Raw genomic sequence first — 19,115 nt, 5'->3', positions numbered from 1 at the left:
TCGTTCTCCTTCCAGCGCGCGAGTGTGGCCAAAATTATATTAGCAACCACATGGCAAGCCAAGTGGGAGACTCCAACCAATTGAGGAGATGTTGCAGCCTCAGGATGTCGTATTGACGTGTTTATACGGGGGTCGCACTAAAAAATACTTGTTTCAACCTTAAGCTTACATATATGAATATTGCGTGATGAACTCCTTATCTTATCGTAAAATATTTCCAGGGCATTAAACTTATGAAAAGTGCCAAATTACTCGTCTACTTTTGCGTGGCTTTTTCTAAAGGGGGTGTACAAAAAGGATAACCAGCATCCATCAGTCGGCGGAAAAGTTGGCAGGATCGAGTGCAACATTGGCAAGTGTGTCTGACTGCATTTTGGGCAACACATTGGGCTAATGAATTATTAACAAAAATTATAATTGAAAGCCGTTTGGCTGGCAAATGAGTTTAATGCACTTTGTCCTGTTTGATGGATGGATGTTGGGGTTGCTGGTGGTGGTGGTGGTGGTGCTGGAACCCAGCGGAGCTCTCTTGTCCGGCCAATGATGAAAGGACTGGGGGCTCACGAGAGTCGAACGGAAATAAAGGGAAATCAGCTTAAGGCGGCACAAAAGGGCAGGAGTACAGTGGATTGCGAAGGGAAAAGCCTCGACTCTTGAACTGCAAAAAGGGAATCCGCTTACTGAGGCCATTGGCAGGTGAAAGTGAGAGGTTGGTGGGGGCGAAAACGCATAAATAAGACGGCACAAAATGCCAGCAGATTGGGGTGGTGGTGGTTCCACAGCAGAAAGACCAAAACACTGGGCTCCAAGTCGACACGACTTGGTCTCTCACAAGCAAATTGAATTTTCTATGCAAATTAGGCTGGTGGAGAACCACTTTTCCCCGTTGGAACGAAAGTCCAACTAGTTGTGCTCCATAATTTCATTTTGTAGTTCATTTTGTGCAGCACCATGTTCTAAACCATATTTAAGAACGTACCTCATACAGTCTTATAATACGCGCTTAATTGATTGATCTTTCTACAGTTGAAACTACATTTATAACCGATTTGAAATCTACACTTTGGCATCATAAATTCTAAATCACTTCAAATGTACTTAACGGGTGCCCAGAAAATCATAAAATGCAATTCCAGAAATGACAGTCGTAGCAGGAAAATGAATATCAACGATATGCAAATGTAAAATGTGTTGAAAGGACCAAAAGGGAAGCTACCGGCATTACTAGCGCTCTCCCTCTTTCTACACCCATCTCGCCCTCTCTTTCTACACTCATCTCGGCCTCTCTCTTGCTCCACTCATATGGCCCTCTCTCTCTCACACATCCCACTGCGTTGCGATGGTTTCACTTTGCATTTCCATGCCAGCGCTCAAAGCGCTCTCGCATTACCAATTTCAATAAAATATGAGATTTTTATTATGCGGCGCTGCTCACTCCGCCGCCTTCTAAGCCACCATTCTATTTCTGGGGAATTGCGTCTAATGAGCAGCGAATGGCAGGATAATGGCAGGTCCAGCTCCGCTGTCCTGCCTTGGCATAATTTGGTTATTTTATGCAAGTTTTTTGCTTGTCCCCCTCGCCGGCTGAACTGTTTGCTCGAACCACAGAAACCGCCGACACTCATTAGACGGCGCCCCTGGGGCTTCAACGGGGGTCGAATGTTATGGTAATTGGTGTGGATGAAGGGGGAGGCCATGGGGGATGGGTATCATTATGCCAATGCGTATACAGTTTCACTGGCCTCGCTTTTTTCGCTTGGAATTTGCAGAGGGCCCTGCAAAGTAGGCAACCTTATTTTGCACTCGAGGTATATTAAGTATACGCCGCGTTTACAATTTGAGAATTTAAAATGCACTGAAGAGTATTTCTAAATACTCAACATATATTTTACAAAGCATTTTCAATTGTTATTGCAATATTTCAATAGTGAAGTGGAACAATTTCAGTATGGATTTGCAGCCTAACATGAGAGTAGAGTGAAACACTTCTGATTAAATTTAGATAGCTGCCCCTAGCAACTTTCCAGCGAAGCTATCTGCTTTAATTAAATAAATTGCTCCGGTCATCCGGGACCTTTGAAGTAGCCTAATCCGCCACTCAAGTAGCACACCTAATCCGGCCAATGCAATTGCCTGCTGGGGGAATGCACTTCCATTACCATTTCTTCGTCCTTCAAGTGCTGCCCCTTTTAGATGAGCTCGTCGGCCATCTGGCACAACAACATGCCAGGGAACTTTGGGGCCAGATCCCAGATCCCGGATCCCTGGTAGCTGCACTCCATTCCACTCGGCTGCAGTTGGCTTGGCAGCCTTTCCAATCCATTTCGTCGTTGTCCATGACCATTAAGCAGTCAAGATTTGTTGTCAAGCATTTTGATGGCGTCATGATTGATAGACAGCTGGGCAGGAAGGGAAACTTGATGGGGACAGGGATGTGGGCAGTGCAATGTTGCTGCTGGGCATAACATTTGTGGCATGATTTCATGATTATAGACTAGACTTGGCGCTTGAACGAGTCCAACGAGTCGACGACGAGTCTATTTGCGGGCCAAAACTTGATTACGCCGACCAGTAAGCAGACATCCTTCGAAGGCACTGAGCAAATCTTTGAAAAGTAAGCTCATCAATTTATGATAAATGCTTTTATTTTTTCAAATATTATCATATCATATTAGCTTAACGCTTTAATTGATAAAAATCAGTTCTTAAGGAGTACTTTTGTACTTTTTCATAGCTTGATTTCATCGCTTTATTCTGAGTTAATATAAAGTGTGTTATTTGGCAACGTGCTGGGTTTATTTCTCCGTGTTTTGGCACTTGGCAACGGCTGCACTTTCGATTCCGATGGCCAAAACCACAAACAGGCAGGGCGAAATCAAAAGGGCGCAGGGGGCGGAGGGCAGAGGGCAGACAGGCAGCAGCTGCGACACGTTGCGCATTGTGATCTGGCCAAAAAAGGGGTGACTTGGCTTTGGCCAAGGATGAAGATGGTGATTGAGCCGACGAAAGTTGGAGGCGGAGTGGCCTGGGCACTGCGGACATTCGAGAGGAGAAATGCGAAATGCAGCCCCGAAGGCACGCGGCGAGAAATGGAAACCGGAAATGTTGTTACCTCCCAGGAGAAAGGGCCATTGGGCATCGCATACCGGAAATGGGTGCAAATGCGACGAATCGTTATTTTCGAGGAATTTGCGTGTGTGCGTGTGTGTGTGTGTACTGTGTTGTGTCTGATTTGCAACGCCGCAGGGAATCGAGCGAAACGCCTTTGGAGTGGGTCTAGAGATTCGGGTGGAGGTCAGAGTTGACTTAAATCGGTGGCAGGAGGTGCGAACATTCGGTGCCATGTGCTGCCCGATGCACAATAATTTACATGCAATTAAATGCAAAATAAATGCAAAGAGATAAATGATTACAGCTGCGCTTTGCAGAGGACACCATGTATTGCAAATAGAAAGTGAGATTGGTTAGGGAATTGAGGAAAAAAAATGGATTTGATTTAATTGATGATGTAAGCAACATAATGTTGCAGATTTAACTTAAATCGGTTATGCAACTATTGAACTGGGAATTAATTCGAATAGAAATTACATAACAACGAACCTTCAATGCTTCAAAGTTTTTGTACTTACGTAAAATGTGCTTAATTAAATTTAATTGCCGTGTGTAGGAGTTCCCCTAGTCAAACAAAATTGATATTCAACTTGTAATGCGGACAGCCGCACTTAATGGTCAATAAAAACGTTTAAATTTACGGCATTTTCTGGCCCAAACCACAGGACACTCACATACATCCTTGTGTAATTGAAAATCCAGTGGCTGCAAACACGGAAATGAAACTGTTAACTGTCTTTTGCGGTTGGCGAGCAGAACAAATCGAAATCCAAACCAACCCGAACCAAACCGCATCCATCAGTCTGTTGGCGCGTGGAAAAGTGCAAGTGAAATGCAATTTGAAGCCTAACGATGCATCCAGCAGATGTATGCAGACCAAAAATAATCACTCCCTTTCCTTAGATCCTTTGGGAATAACACTTGGACAAAACAGCGGCGCCTTTAAATTGCCCCATTTAATTTTTAAAAATATTTTCGTTCTACTAAGAGTTGGCAAGTCTAACTAGAAGTATTAGCAAACATTTTTTTAAGGACTGCATTGTATTTTTGAGACTATGCACTTGCAGTTGCCCATTTCGCCAACACTTTGCGGCCACATTTTTTTTGTGAGTCAATGAACTGGAGTGTGCATTTCTAGGCCTTCCTTGTTGCGCCAGACGATGGCTAAAAGCCTGCAAAAGCCATGGCCAGCTTGCGAAATGTAAATGTTGTTGGAAATGGGAAATGCGAGTGCAGTGAGGAAATGGAAATGCAAATGGAAATGGCTGACGAAGAGCCATTGTGGCAGGTGCACAACACAGTGGTATGCATATATGTACAACTACTTACGAGCACATCCACCTGTCTGGCTTGGACACCTTCAACTAATGCAGCCACTGTATACTATACATAAGTATCTACATACTGGCATGCGTTTATATTCAACGTATCACTTAACATTTTCATACGGGCATAGATAGTATGTATAACTGATCTGTCGTCAATTGCAAATGCCGTTACGCCCTTTTATTGTTCGCCACCCAAATGAAATTTGTCAATTCAAGCCAATAAAATGCAGGCGCTGCTGAGACACGCACGACAGTACAGTGCGGTATGAAAGTGTGTAGCCATGCTTGAACACAAAATGTAGCTCACAAACTGTGAAGTTTCACAGCTTGATACTGAAAAGTTGAACCCATTTCTTAAGCCTTGTAGTTAGAATGCCTTTTGTTTTTCATTTCCAAAGTTCTTAAAACGCTGAAACGCACTGTATTCATCTTTTACAGCCCGCATCCTTGGCAACCTTTGTGCATTATCTGCCGAATCTCCTTGCATTGGCTTTCCGTTTTCCTTGCCGTCTTGGGTTTTTATTAAATTCTCCTTTTGTCCACTTTTGGTTGGCTTTCAGCCTGTTAAGGAACTTTTACGCTCGTTTGGGTCGTCTGTGTTTCCTATAAATTGCATTTCCTTGATGGTCAAGCTCGATGGCCACGCCCCCTTGCTTGACCGCCGTATTAAATCATTTCCTTCTCTTGGGTAAACGGCATCAATAGCTGAAAAGTATGCTTTAAAATGATGCAACCTCACCCCAAACGAAGGAAAACCACCCGATTCATGGGGATTTCATCGTCTTCCTTCAACTGCTTATTGAAAAATTGTGCGCAACTCGCACAGAAATCATAAACAACGCCACAGGGTGCACAAATCCCACCCAAAAAATACCCCAACCCCCCCACGCAGTTGGCATTTATTGAAATCAGGAGAAGAAAAATTATATAACTATATACATATATAGAGTATGCGTCGGTGTGCGTGCACATATATAATTGCATGCTTTTAGGGTTGCTGCGCTGAAATTGAAAAGCAAATACAACAATGCGACAACAAAGCGAAGAAGACAGGCGGGGAGAATCTGTAAATCGCAGAAAGTGAATCTTTGTAGACTGAGGAAAAACACTTAAGAACACCCAACCTTCTCGAATTTGCTGTCGCTTTTTAATTCCTCTTGAATTTCTGGTAGTCAGGTGGTGGCGCTCAGAGCTTTACAGAATTGATTGGAGAAAGATTATGAATGGGAGTCATAATAAAATGGCTTTTGAAAGAATTATAAAAAGGGAGCAATTCGAAATCGCAGGCTAGCGAAAGTGCTGTGTGCGTATATAGTGAATATAATATAATAATATAATGTTTTTGATTTAGACTGACTGACTTTTTGTTCTATAACGAAGAGTTCTCTTTAGACTTCGGTTCTATCGAGTGGCTGGCTGGCCTTAAGTTAAACGCTCATTATGAAAGTTTCCAATGGCGATTAGCAGCGCAGAGTTTTGGCCCTGGTGTTGGCTATACTTGACCAGGTTTTTGGCGACTGAAGAGGCATTGCCCATTTCCCATTCAACGCGATTTGTCGCAGCGTCTGCAAAGTTTTGCCGACAACACGAAGTGGCAAGGCAGGGGAAAATAAGAACCAGAGGAGGAAAAGCATTGTTGCAAGAATGGAAAGAAAGCCGAAAGCAGAAAGCGGAGTGGAGTAGGGACGATTTATCATCCATAAGTGGGAATTCATGGGCGAATTGTGAACGCAACATTTAACGCGCAGTCACAGGAAAAAGACTCACTTAAGGACTTAAAAGATATGGCAAGATAACTCTGAACATTTTTGATCTATAGCTTGTGGGTTGGCTGTGAAATCTTAGGTTGATATATGTGCTTTTCGGCAACGAGCAACCAAAGTTTGACTTAAAATGGAAACCATGAGTACCAAGAAACATGGCCGACTGCTTTTAAAATGTTTCAAGTCAATAGAAACCTTGAACCTTTTAAACTCGTTGCTAATCTGTACATTTGATTCTTAATTGCAGACCTTCATAGTGCGCGGTTCCAGCCAGCCGAATACAATGGCCGTTTCGGTGAGGTTGCCCCAGGATACGGGACCCTATATCGAGCACTATCTCATCCAGTCGCACGATAATGTCCTGAGCCTGGAGAGCTCGAGGTTTACCTTCGGATCGATACCCTTGCTGATTGCCCACTATGCCCAATGCTGCGATGAGTTGCCGGTGCAGTTGATGTTGCCACGTGTCCTGCGGGAGGCGAACAACCGAAAGAAGCTGAGTTCGCTGGCCCTTTTGGGTCAGGAGTTCTGGAGCTATGTGAGCAGTCCGGCTCTGCTTGGTCCGTCGACGCCATCGGTGGCTCCGTCAAAGGATCAGCACTTGCTGGATGCCAAATCGCCGCTCTCACTAACGGAAACCAGTGGTCTGGGCACTGCCACCTTCTTCAGCGATGCAATGTCCAAGCCACCGCCCACTGGAGCACCGCCACTGCCGGGTGGTGGTCTCTTCAGTCCCACCGGAAGTGGTCAGTTGCTGGGCTTCTTCAGCCAGGCGGGCACTCCATCCGATACGACAAACTCGAGCCTCAGCTCCTTCACCACCAGCGGAGGTCAGCACATGCAGCTGCTGAGCCCAAATTCTGTGGATTCGGTGATACTCACCATGTCGCCAGTGGACAATCCTGGGCACTATTTGCCCGGTTCGACAGGTGCTCCCTTGTTACCTGTATGCCCATCGGTGGTTGACCAACAGCTGAGCACCTTTAAAGCAGCCCAAGCGGCGCCGGAAGTGGATCAAGTGCGTCCGCAGCGACCGAAGCCACCGAATACACTGAACCTCAAGCCGCCCGCACCACCGTTGCGCTGGTCGAAGCCCCATTCCCCGGATCAGAATGGAAGTGCCAATGGCAATTTTACGGTTACCACCACGGTTACCTTCTCGATGGAGAACGGAGGTGGCGGTGGCGGCGGCGGCGGCGGCGGCAGTGGACCCATGGCTGCTAATGGTAATGGTAATGGAAAATTCGTGGAGGTTACTACGCCGGCGGCCAGTAATCCCTTTAACGCCCTGCTCAACGGTCAGGCCAGCACTTTTCAGACATTCGCTAAGCGACTGTCGCCGGAGGGCGAGTGCAAGGACACGATGTCCTCGCAGGGATCCTCCTCCAACGACGGGCGCTGGCCGCCGCCGGCCCGCAAGCTGCTAGCCTCACCCCTGACCCCGCTGACGCCCAGTGGCGGTAGCAGCAGCAGCGGCGGCAAGTCCCGCAAGTCGCGAGCGGGCAAGGAGTCGCAGCACTACAAGGAGTCGGACATCCTCGAGAGCCCGCCGATGCAGTACTGCGCCAGCGCGCTAAGCGACAAGATCAGCGATTACGAGGACGTCTGGTCGCACGATCCCAGCGATCGGGCCAGCCTGCTGACCAGTTTCCGGCCGGCATTGGACACGGTGGGCGGCGTGATGAACCGACGGCCAGATCTGCTGGCCGAGACCCGTAAGTTGTTGTACCCTTCGAGTGTTCGAGTGTTCTCCTATCTAAATATCTCCTCCTTTCAGCGAGCACGCCCACACCGATGCAGCAATCTCACCTAACGGCCTGCGAGGTGGAAACAACTGCCACACCCAACGAATCGTCCAGCCAATCTCTGCTTCAGTTCTCCGGCGATGTGCCAGCCCGCTCGCGTGCAGGCCTGCTCTTGCCAAATTTGTCGGGACAGGCGCCCCCGGTGGCCATGACCCAATCCATGACGGCGGCGGAGGACGATGGCGGCGATACCACGCCCACGGCCGAAGGACAAGCCAACGCAGCCAGTCGCAGCAAGCAGGGCAGTCCGTTCTATGCGGAGCCAGCGGATGCACTGCGTCAGGCGGGCCTGACCAGCGCAGCCACGGCCATCTTGCGGCGCCAGCATCGCAATCAAATGTTGCACGCCAGCCAAAGACACTCGGAACCACTAAAAGCGGGCTTCGCAGGCTCTGGCAATGGTGCAATGCTGCTGCCCAGCGATCTGGAGAAGCTAGCCGGCAGTCTGGACGAACTGAAACCCAAGCCGAAGGTTTCCCAGCAGCAACAGCAGTCCCAACAGCAACAACAGCCCACCAAGCGGGCACGTAATCGCATCGATCACTGGCAATTGGACAGCAGTTGGGAGTTTATGGCCAAGCAGGATACGGGCAGTCATGCTGGCGGGGATTACGATACGGCAGTCATCGACTGGCAGGAGAAGGAGAATTCGCTGGGCCGGGATAGCCGTGCAGATGGCCAGGGGAAGAAGCGCACGCTGACCATCCATCAGATCATCGCCAATCGATTGCCCGACCTCAATCTGCCAGAGCTGGTACGTTGCTCCACGCCGCCGCAAACGGCCGCACTGCAGCCGCATGTCCTGGGACAGGATAAGGTCGGACTCGGCTGCGATGGCAGCCAAAAGTCATTCCAGAGCCAGATCGGCTGCCGGCTCTCCTCCTACGACAACGTCTTCTGCCAGAACTCGTTCGGAGGCATCGATTCGGCGCAGTCCGACGACGGCACCATCTTCTCGGAGCCCTGGGACTCGTCCCAATGGGACACCTTCCTGCCCCACGATGGTGAGCACAATGCACGCCCATTATTTTACCAATTGTGGCATATATTTGTTCCACTCTTAGACGCCACCATCAACTCGGACACCATACATCTGTCCAAGTGCCGGCCCGCTCTCTCAGAGGACGACACTATCATCGAGGAACTACAAAGCACCAAAGACGGCAGCAATGGCAGCTGCAACCAGGACACACTCAAGGCGAACAGGAGTGGTGCTGGACACCACAAGCCCAGCAAGGCCAACAGTCGACCCAAAGTGGCCACAATTCTGCGGAATCCCAGCATGCGGGATCGTGAAGTCTTATGTGAGTAGTCTACGCATTCTTTTGGGCTGTAATCAAACGGGAAAATCATAAGTATATGAGCAGGTACAAGTGAGATCTGGTTATCAGTGCGAAAATCGCTGTACTTTAAGCATGAATTCAACTGATAGAGCATCGAAATCGTGTCAATTGGTCGCCACCACCTGCCAGCACTTCGCCTTCAGAAGTCGTCTCGTGTGCTTGGGAAGTGGAGTAATGATTATGATGATGATGGTGATGGGGATCACGCTCAATTGCAATCTGTTATTATTATTGTTGTTGCATCATGCGCGTTCATGTGCCCCATGGTCATATGGTTATCAGCGGCACATCGTCATCGATTGACGGAACGATTGAGTGCACGGAACCAAAGCCAATGTATCAATCAGCATCGAACTCGCATGACTTTGTTATTACTGAAAACGCATTTAATTTGTTTTGCCTAAAAAAAGGGTATACAAATAGATGGCTTTGAAACCTTATAGAGACAAATATGATGAGTCAACGCATGATTTGTAGAAAGAACTACAGCGTCCTTTGTTTGAAGAAATCATCAAAAATATTAGTATTATATTAAGTCCAATGGGACAATATTTGCATTTTTATCAGGGCATGTTTAAGCTTTTGAGGTTGACTTAAACTGCTGATAAAACCATATGTTATAATCGCCTCTAACTGTGCAGATCTGTGCTTCGAATGACTTAGGTCTGTCGTATGTCGGTTCAAACTGGATTGCAGCGACATCGGCAGAAAGCCGCGTATGGCCAGCCTATCTGGGGAAAAATAAGAGGAACACTGCGCCGCTGCCGCTGCCTCCGCCTGATGACTACAAAGCCTTGCCGAAACTTATCTGCTGCACAACAGCCTTCCAGTCGAACCCAATTCCGATCGCAGCTAATCCCGCCCCTTCCTTATCCGCCGCCCAGTGATTTCTGCGTCGCAGTTGACAACTAAATGCAATTTAAGATATGTGTGCTCGCAAGGCAGCCGAGAACGAAAGTGATTTGCAAAGGCTTGTTAGATATGAGCCATCAAAAACGTCTACTTCAAGTTATAATACATCCAGTTCTGCATCCAAAGGTGCGATCAAAGTCATCAGTGTATGATTGCAGGGTATAGCACTGACCATCATGCCTTCCGACTTGATTGCGGGCGGTTGGGTGGGCGGCTGCTGGTGTTCCAGAGCAAGACTTTGGAATGTAAACCGACGTAGCGACGCCGGCAGCGTTTTTATCAGCGAACGCAAATTTCACCGCGCGGAGTTACAGACTCTGAATGGGATGCGTAATTAATAGATGATGAGCAAACATGATGAACGCAAAGCACAAGCCACTACGATGGATGGATGGATGGATGTTTGCAGACTGGAATCGGATTCTATATCACGACCTAGACAGTCTATTTTTGGGTCACCCTAGGCAAAGACAAACATCACACCAACGACCACTCAGTCAGCCAGACAACAAAGACCATTTGAAGCTGATGAAAGGCAAACAGACGCGTTGCTATTTTAAAAACGCACAACGCATTCGATGCGATATGGTTTTGAGTTTTTTGTGTTTTGAATTGCAATTCGAATTTGGTCCAGCCCAATTCACACGTGCTCATTTTATGGCCGCCTAGCCAACTGATTTGTTTGCCCGCGGCCATTGTAAAAGTTAATGGGCTGGGTGTATTCTAGACCTGATGGATTGATAAGCTGCTAGCCAAATCTCTAGGTAGAAATCTCTATCCCAAACCCAAAGCGCTTGGAAACGGGAGATTAGCGTGAAAACCAAACAGGTAGTTGGGTTCAGTGCACCCCTTTCGGCCAAGGTTGAGTTGCCGATCTGCACTTTGGACGAGGAAGATCGAATGGCGAAAAACCCTCAACCTCAACCCCAACCCCAACCTAAAAAACCTCCATTTACCGCCCGGAGGTTTTTCCGAATTGCGCATCAGACCCAAGACACAGGCTAATGCTGATGCAATCCAGGCAATCCATTGCATTAGAACCCGGACGAAGTCGCGGTTCCAGTTTCGAGCTAGCCAGCTTGTCTATTGATAAGACCGTTGGGAGATAGAGGACTAGAGTGAAGAGCACATCAAACAATTCCGTCAAGGACATGTTCAGGTTTCAGCTGGTAAACTAAAAGGTCAACTTTATATTATCAATATAACGCTTATAGTTAAACAAAGCCCTAAGCAATCAGAAATGAACTCAAAGTGAACGCCAAATGAACCAAAAATGAACGCAATATGTGTGCAGTGGATATAGCTTATTCCACTCAAAGTGAATGCATCATATTTCATTAAACTATCTTTGCAATGATTGAAAATTTACTGCCTATCGAAACCACAGGGTTTACACGCCTGATTATTTACATGAGTAATGTGAAGGGGGTTCTAAAATGGTTTTCACTCTTTTTTCATGACACTCAAATGCGAACATCTGGGTTTTGTTTTGCAATGGGGTTTCCGACTTGTTCAGCGTTACACAAAGAGCCCACAATGAATCAGCTCGCGATGGCGATAGCTTGCCAGCGATTCCTACAGGTAGTGGCTGGGATGGGCCAATGTCCAAAAAATCAAACTGGGATTGGACTACCTGAAGTGGGTGTGCAAAGGCAATCCCGGCCAGCGATTGAGTCATTGGCTTGCGCAACTGTACCTGGCAGGCGGCGGAGAGCCGGATATTCCCGGGATTCCTGTGGGTGACACCAGCCATAAAGGATGCGCGATACCTGCGATCCAAGCTGGCCTGCTTTTGGGTGGAAAAGGTCATGCAAATGAGGCCGCCACTTGGCGAGTTGACACATTTAGCGGCGCCGGCGACGCTATCTTTGTTTTCGCGGGCTGCGACGTCGACAGCGGAGATGCAGTCGCCGTCGCCGTCGCCGTCTTATAAACTAATGCGTATGAAGTTCAGAATTAGTTTTGCATTGGCCGCGTTTAGAGCAGCAGCCTGCGAGAGCGAGCATCGAATAGAAACATATTTCAGCGAACATAGCGAAAATTCCTGAGACGAAGCTCCAACGATCGTCGGAGGAGAGTGAGAGTTGGACGCGACCGCCATCGCTTATCAATTAGCCGCAGCGTGTGCCGATGAGAAACCTGCGTTTCCGCCAATTCGTTTTAGCTGGCAAAAATCGCTACCGGATATACCATGAGTTGGTTCAGAAGATCGTCGCGTGCACCGTCCGTGAGCCGCCCGCATTCGCCCGCATCACTCGACCAGCCGCATCCGCAGCTGGACGATCGGGCAAATCAGCGCGACATGTCCAAGTCACTCAGCTGGCTGGATGAGCGCTGCATTGAGCGACAGGAGCCGGAGGAGTTCTTTCACGATCCCGACCATGTGCGGCACTACAAGGAGGAGGCACAGTTCCTGAGCATCATGTCCGAATGGGAGATCATCGAGCATCCGCCGCAGGCCAATTACTTTTCCGCGGACTTCGAAGAGGAGCTACTGCAGCAGCGAACGCAGCTGCCAATCAGCTCACTGGAGGAGATCAACACCAGCGACAAGGATACGCTTAAGGATAAGGAGCCAAAGGCTGAAGTCAAAACGAAACCCAAACCCAAACGCAAACGCAAATTCCTAGAGCTGCTGTTCGTGGACAACATACAGACTGGAATTGCCCTGCCCCAGGACGAGAATGAAAGCCCACAGCGGGCGCCATCCTCGCCAACAGCGGTGCTGTGCAAAAAGTCGAGGAAGTCCAGCAGTGCCAACAGTATTGCCGTCCCATCGCCCATTGTGGCTACATGTCCGCAACAGGTGCTCAAAGACTGCCGCATCAATCGGAAACAACTGAAGACTGAGGCCCTGGCCAGCTCCATTATGGGTGCCATTGGGAAGTGTCCCGCCGGGGAGGATTCCATGCCGGGGGCAGCCAGCAACGAGCCGGATCAGTGCCATCCTGGTGAGCAGAATACCTGTGACCACTACGACATCAAACAGTTCTTTCACCTGGACGAACAGGGCAACATCCTGCTGAGCATGGCGCACATCGTCGAATGCCAAGCACTGGGCCTGTGCCTGCAAGCCCAGAGTCGTCGTCTCTATCGACGCTATCGACGTGGCTGTGAGTGTGCCGACGAGGACTACTGTCAGAGTCGTGGTTGCTGTCGCATCCTGCGTCGTTTGCTCCGACTACTGTGTGAACTAATAGCTGGTAAGGGGGGCTTCTCCAATCCAAGATCTTTGATACCGGGTGCTCTCGCAGATAAGCGTCTCTATGTGAACCCATGCTATCTAGATAGTTTCTTAAAATATTTACCTGTACTGTAATCCAAAGCAATTTGTTTTCGGTTAACTAACGAGACTTTTATCTGTTTCATTCGTGCAGGTCACCCCCGCAACAAGATGAGCATCCAGAGCAGCGGACCCGGCGATTCCTTGCGGGCATACACCCTTCAATTGGCCCAGGATCCCAGCTCCACGTTCGCCCGCAACATTGAGAACTTCATCTGCTGCACCAAGGAGTCCCGAGAGGCGGCGCCCCAGGTGGTGATGCGAAATATGCGCCAGTTCATGAGCGGCATGAAGAACTACCTGGTGAAGCACGGCGAGGGCAAGTTCCATGCGGAACTGGAGACGGCGAGGGCGCGACTCAAGTCGGATGAGTTCCTCAACCTGGACGCCATGCTGGAGACGGTAATGCACCAGTTGGTTGTGCTGCCGCTGCGGGAGCACCTCTATGGCATTTTCGTGGATCACTATCAGCGCAGCGAGGACATCCAACTGCTGGCGCAGAACGTGCGCTACGCCTGCGAACGGGAGGCTGCCGACTTTGGCATCAGGCCCACGGTGACGCCGCCATCACAGGCCGCCCTGAGGCTGATCGCCAACCTGCTGTGGCGCCTCCAGGAGGCCGAGTTGCCGCTCGACAAGCTGGAGCTCTTCCTGTGCGTCATCTCGACGGTATTCGATGCCACCGGCTGTCCGCGTGGCCAGCAGCTGGGCGCCGACGACTTCCTGCCCGTGCTCGTCTATGTGGTGGCCAAGTGCGGATTCGTGGGTGCCGAAATCGAGGCCGAATTCATGTGGGGCCTCCTCCAGCCGACACTGCTCAACGGCGAGCCGGGCTACTACCTGACTGCCCTCTGCAGCGCCGTCCAGGTGCTCAAGACCTTCATGGCCTCCGAGGGGGAGAGCGGCAGCGGCTCCCTGGACGTAAGTAGCAGTCGCAAAGAAACGCATGAGCTGCGTTTGTGCACCGACTAACCTTTGCTAAAATCTTGCTTCTAGTGGCGCTCCAGCTGCCTGCCCGCCTGCTCCAGCGTGCTGCGCGTGATCATACCCGACGAGTGCAACGGATCCCTGCAGACGAGGACACTTCCGGTGCGGCCACATACCACCACCCGCGAGGTGTGCCGCATCATTGCGCACAAGGCGCGCATCACGAATCCGCAGGACTATGCGCTCTTCAAGCTGGTCGATGGCGAGGAGACGCTGCTGACGGACGCCGAGTGTCCGCAGGATGCCCGACTGGCGGCCAAGGGCAAGCATTGCATGCTGGCCTACAAGCGGATCGATGCCAAGATCGCCTGGCCGACTGCCCAGCTGGCAGGACACTGATTCAGCTGCCCGGGGATGAGCCCGATTCACACATACGACAGACCGCACCAACCGCCCTGCCCTCCCTGCCCGCCCTGCCCTTCTTGCTCACTAACCAAGCATATTTGATTAATAATTTATTATTATTACATTAAAATATACTTAGTAGCCTGTAAGTAAAGCTAATTAATGCTAATTAGAAAACATCTAATGTGTACTAAACATCAGTATTGAGTTAAGTGTGTTTTTTTTCCCGACCCACGGGTCAAGCCCCATTTTTTTTTACTAATAAATGTACTATGCGAATACATATACACACATATACGATATATAAACTTTTAGCAAGTAGAGTTGCATTTCTGCACAAACGATGCGATGGAGTCATCTAAACGAATCTACACTCTAAACATATATATGCAAACGCGAGCACGCCATTTGGGCGTATAAACCATTTGGCGTGGATCGTGTGTGCCACCCTGGAGACCAAAAGCACAGTTCAACAATCACAGCAACAATCAATCATTCATTCAATCAAACATTTAAACGATTATGCGTTCAGTGCATAACATCATCATTAAACTACAAAAGGCATTTAGGTGTGAATGGGTTTCGTGGTTTTTTTTAAGAATCAAAACCATATTATATTAAAGTATAAACCATTACATTTTAATATTTATGTTCAACTAAACCATGCTATCGACCCTCGAGACATACATACATAAATACATACATATTTTTTTGTATACTTTGTAAAATATGTGACACGTAATCCAAATAGCAAGCAAATAAATAACCAAAATAAAATTATGGTCTTTTAATGCACTATTTCATTAGTGTCAGTTGAGGTGAGAGTGAATATTGCCACGGTCTTTCCAACAGTTCCTTAAAATATACCTCTTCACTGCCATTGCAAAATGCAACATACTTTGGGGCTACGATTCAAAATAAAGCTTCTTATAAGTTTTTGCAAAAACACAGATGTTCGGAAACCAAGTACAGCCACAGGCAGACTGATCCCAATGATTCCCGGCTTGTTTTTGTTTTATTTTTATTGTTTTTTCTTCGAAATTAGAGAGGTGGGGGCTATCGCCCGGGTTCATGCTGGATCGACTAACCAAAGTAAGAGTCGAGAGCCATCTGGGGACTTAATTGGCCCCACAGGCTATTCGAATCTCGGATCGAAACAGACGACGCGACAGATAACGATAATGTCCGGTGATAGATTTGCAAAGGCGATTGTCGTCTGGGTTCTCGAAATAGTATTGCCAATATATGCCGATTTATTGTCGCCAAGAATTGCTGCTCTCTTCTTGGATTCTCCCAGCGAAAACAGCTGAATTAGAAAATGGCGCAAGTTAATCTGGAATCTGGTGTATAGTAGAACTATCAACGCTCCTCTGCTCGCTTTGTTTTGATGGAAATTCAAATTCGGTGCGATAAGGACCACACACTCGCACGGATGACGATCGACGGACGGACAATTCGACGGACGGACGGACGGACGAACGGACACGGACTGAACTTTTAATTTCGCAACGTGTGCAAAAACGCACCGAGAGCACTAACAAGTCTGCACAGAGAAAAAAGACAAAATGACATCATTTGTTATACCTCATGCGATATATGATCGCTGGTTCAAACCAGCTATGTCGCCATTCGAAAACATCGCATTTTAGGCACAGGTCGATAACCATTAGTTGGGACCATTTTTGACCAAGTTATGCAGAAAAGACGCACCGTAAATATTGAGTTTTTGAATAAATTGGATTCTATGATTTTTTGAATAAATAAATTCAGTTATTTTATCACTACATTCGAAATAATGGTCCAAATATGGAATGTCATACATCGTTGAGCTTGTTATTTAAATTCCAATCGATCTGTGTTCAAAGTTCGGAAATTTAATTTTTTGCCATTTTTTGCAAATTTTGATGATGTTACCCCTTACAAAAAAGTCGAAAATTCGGCCAAAAGTTAATTTTTCAAAGTCCGTCAAAAAGTGATAGCGATGGTTAGTATAGGTAATTAGGAGTAAAAAACTGTAATTCTTTTAGTCGTGGGACCATTTTTGACCAAGTTATGCAGAAAAGATGCACCGTAAATATTGAGTTTTTGAATAAATTGGAATTTATGATTTTTTGAATAAATAAATTCAGTTATTTTATCACTACATTCGAAATAATTGTCCAAATATGGAATGTCATACATCGCTGAGCTTGTTATTTAAATTCCAATCGATCTGTGTTCAAAGTTCGGAAAATTAATTTTTTGCCATTTTTTGCAAATTTTGATGATGTTACCCCTTACAAAAGAGACGAAAATTCGGCCAAAAATTAATTTTTCAAAGTCCGTCAAAAAGTGATAGGGACGCAAATATTTAATCAAAAAATAATGTAGTTGAAATCAATAAAAAAAGTGATAGGCATCGTTAGCAATGGTAACAAGCTGGTAAAAGTCGTTCATCCCTTCACTTTCTGACTGCTGTTTACCCAGTTATCTTCATAACTTCCGTAATGGTATTTTGTATTATTGTAGAGTTATATCCCGATTCCCAGTTATTAATTACTTTTTTTTACCCAATAATTACTTCCGTAATGGCATTTTGTATTATAGTATAGTTATATCCCGATTCCCAGGTATTTTTAGCCATGTAAGATTGTCTGCGCCGAATTCTTAGTGCGCCAAAAGGCTATTTTCTTTTCCTTTGTTTTATTATCGTGCAACAATTGTAAATTAATACAGTTTGGAGTTTGAGCAAGCCATAAATATTTGGTTTAATTATAAATAGATAGCTGCTGGCCAACGATCGCCATCGCTGCCCTGTCGCGATTGCAGCGGCTCTTGATTTTTGATATTTGGAGTGTTCCTTATCAGCGCGACACAACAACAAGAAGCTCCAAAGACGCGATAATAAACAATTATGGCCAGGCCAAACGGTCCCAGAGCCCCATCCCCCCTGGCGAAAAAAAAAGATTAAGAAGCCAAACATTGGTGCACCGGGAAAAAATCTGGATATCTTTTACCCGAATTCCGTAAGCTGCACCCAATATCTGCGCTTTGCTAACCACGCGAATTCTTCAGCATTCTCTGAAATTGCATTCTTCTTTGTTGTTTTGTTGCTTGGATCAAGTTTGCCGCGTAATTTCGAAATCAAAACATTTTCCCACAATATATTGTTGATATTGTTCTTTTCGAGCCGTGCAAAAACAATCGACTGCGGGGGGCGCAGAAGGGGCGATGCGATGTTTTGATTAGACGCTTCTAAGTACAGAAAGTCAGGCGGCGGGCAATAAATACAAAAGATTGACGAGAGTAAATATATTGATTGCACGGATGAAGTGGGCTGTTCGATAACTTTCGCAAAGTCCTATAACCAACTGGTGATTGCTCGTTGGCCATTCGGTGGCCAAGTGGTGAAGTGGCGCTGTGCCATAAAACTTGCTCAAGTCCAGGCGCTCGTCTGATCAATCGATTCGATCTTTAAGCGCTGAAAATCCAGTGGCAGTTGAGAAGTTGTTGGACCTTGTGACCAAGCTATGATTAATGGATCCAGTATGTTACTTCATCTTTCTTAGAGTCAGCCAACAAATGTATTTTACTTTTCCCAAATGCTTACTGTCGTTTATTTTGAAAGTATTTGTTTCATTTAATTGGTTTCGGCTGTTAATAAAGTTACCTAGCCAGACGAATTTTTGAAGAATTTACCGCTTTCTAACATATTCCCAATCAAGTTAGGCATCATATTATTGTAATAATAATATAATCACCTTATAAAGTTTATTCAACCATAACATCCGGGTTCCCCGTAAATTTCTTGCGCTCTCCGATAGGAAAACCTCTTAGCGAAGGACCCCACTTTAATATTTATATTGTTATTTTATTATTGCAGCACGAAGTGGTAGCCATAAACAAATTCAATAAAATAATTAATGTCAACTAATTGATAATGTCGAAAGTATTTATATGGCTGCCCAGAAGGCGGACAGGTTAGCCTGTTATTTCCTCACACCGATAAGCGCTTGTCCTACCCAAAACTCTCCGAAACTGTTCGGACCACCCACGCGAAATCCGTGTACCTTTGGCCCAGAGTAACAGTACCAGTGTTAGTTGTAGTACACACGCTATCACAACCACAACCAAGCCCGTGCTAATAATCGCATTACGCATACGCCTCGTGCGCGAAGGGTGAGCAGATGCAGTGTCTACATTTCTATTGTTTGGCAGTACAATCGCAAATCTTACAGAAATATTTAATGAATATGTTC

The 19,115-nt window shown here is 46.9% G+C and overlaps 1 protein-coding gene across 6 annotated transcripts in view; it reads left to right on the top strand.

The window, feature by feature from the left end:
- The window catches only part of LOC6551409 (protein sprint), a 92,377-nt gene extending 76,733 nt beyond the window's left edge, over positions 1-15,644 (top strand). For 5 of the 6 annotated variants that reach the window (XM_015155560.2, XM_026982750.1, XM_015155563.2 and 2 more), the window contains 5 exons: positions 6,450-7,917; positions 7,980-9,011; positions 9,072-9,311; positions 13,640-14,466; positions 14,542-15,644. In XM_015155560.2, coding sequence (XP_015011046.1) covers positions 6,450-7,917; positions 7,980-9,011; positions 9,072-9,311; positions 13,640-14,466; positions 14,542-14,871 — 3,897 coding nt within the window. In that variant the 3' untranslated portion in view covers positions 14,872-15,644. Of the gene's footprint in view, positions 1-6,449; positions 7,918-7,979; positions 9,012-9,071; positions 9,312-12,197; positions 13,466-13,639; positions 14,467-14,541 lie in introns of those variants that run through there. The other variant, XM_015155562.2, reaches the window with a different exon arrangement.
- Positions 15,645-19,115: the final 3,471 nt, after the last annotated feature.

The sequence above is a fragment of the Drosophila erecta genome, unplaced genomic scaffold (assembly GCF_003286155.1).
Source record: "Drosophila erecta strain 14021-0224.00,06,07 unplaced genomic scaffold, DereRS2 tig00000152-arrow-arrow-pilon, whole genome shotgun sequence".
Classification (NCBI taxonomy): Eukaryota; Metazoa; Arthropoda; class Insecta; order Diptera; family Drosophilidae; genus Drosophila; species Drosophila erecta.
Note: the sequence above shows the minus strand (reverse complement) of the source record. Positions and strands in the feature narration are given on the sequence as shown.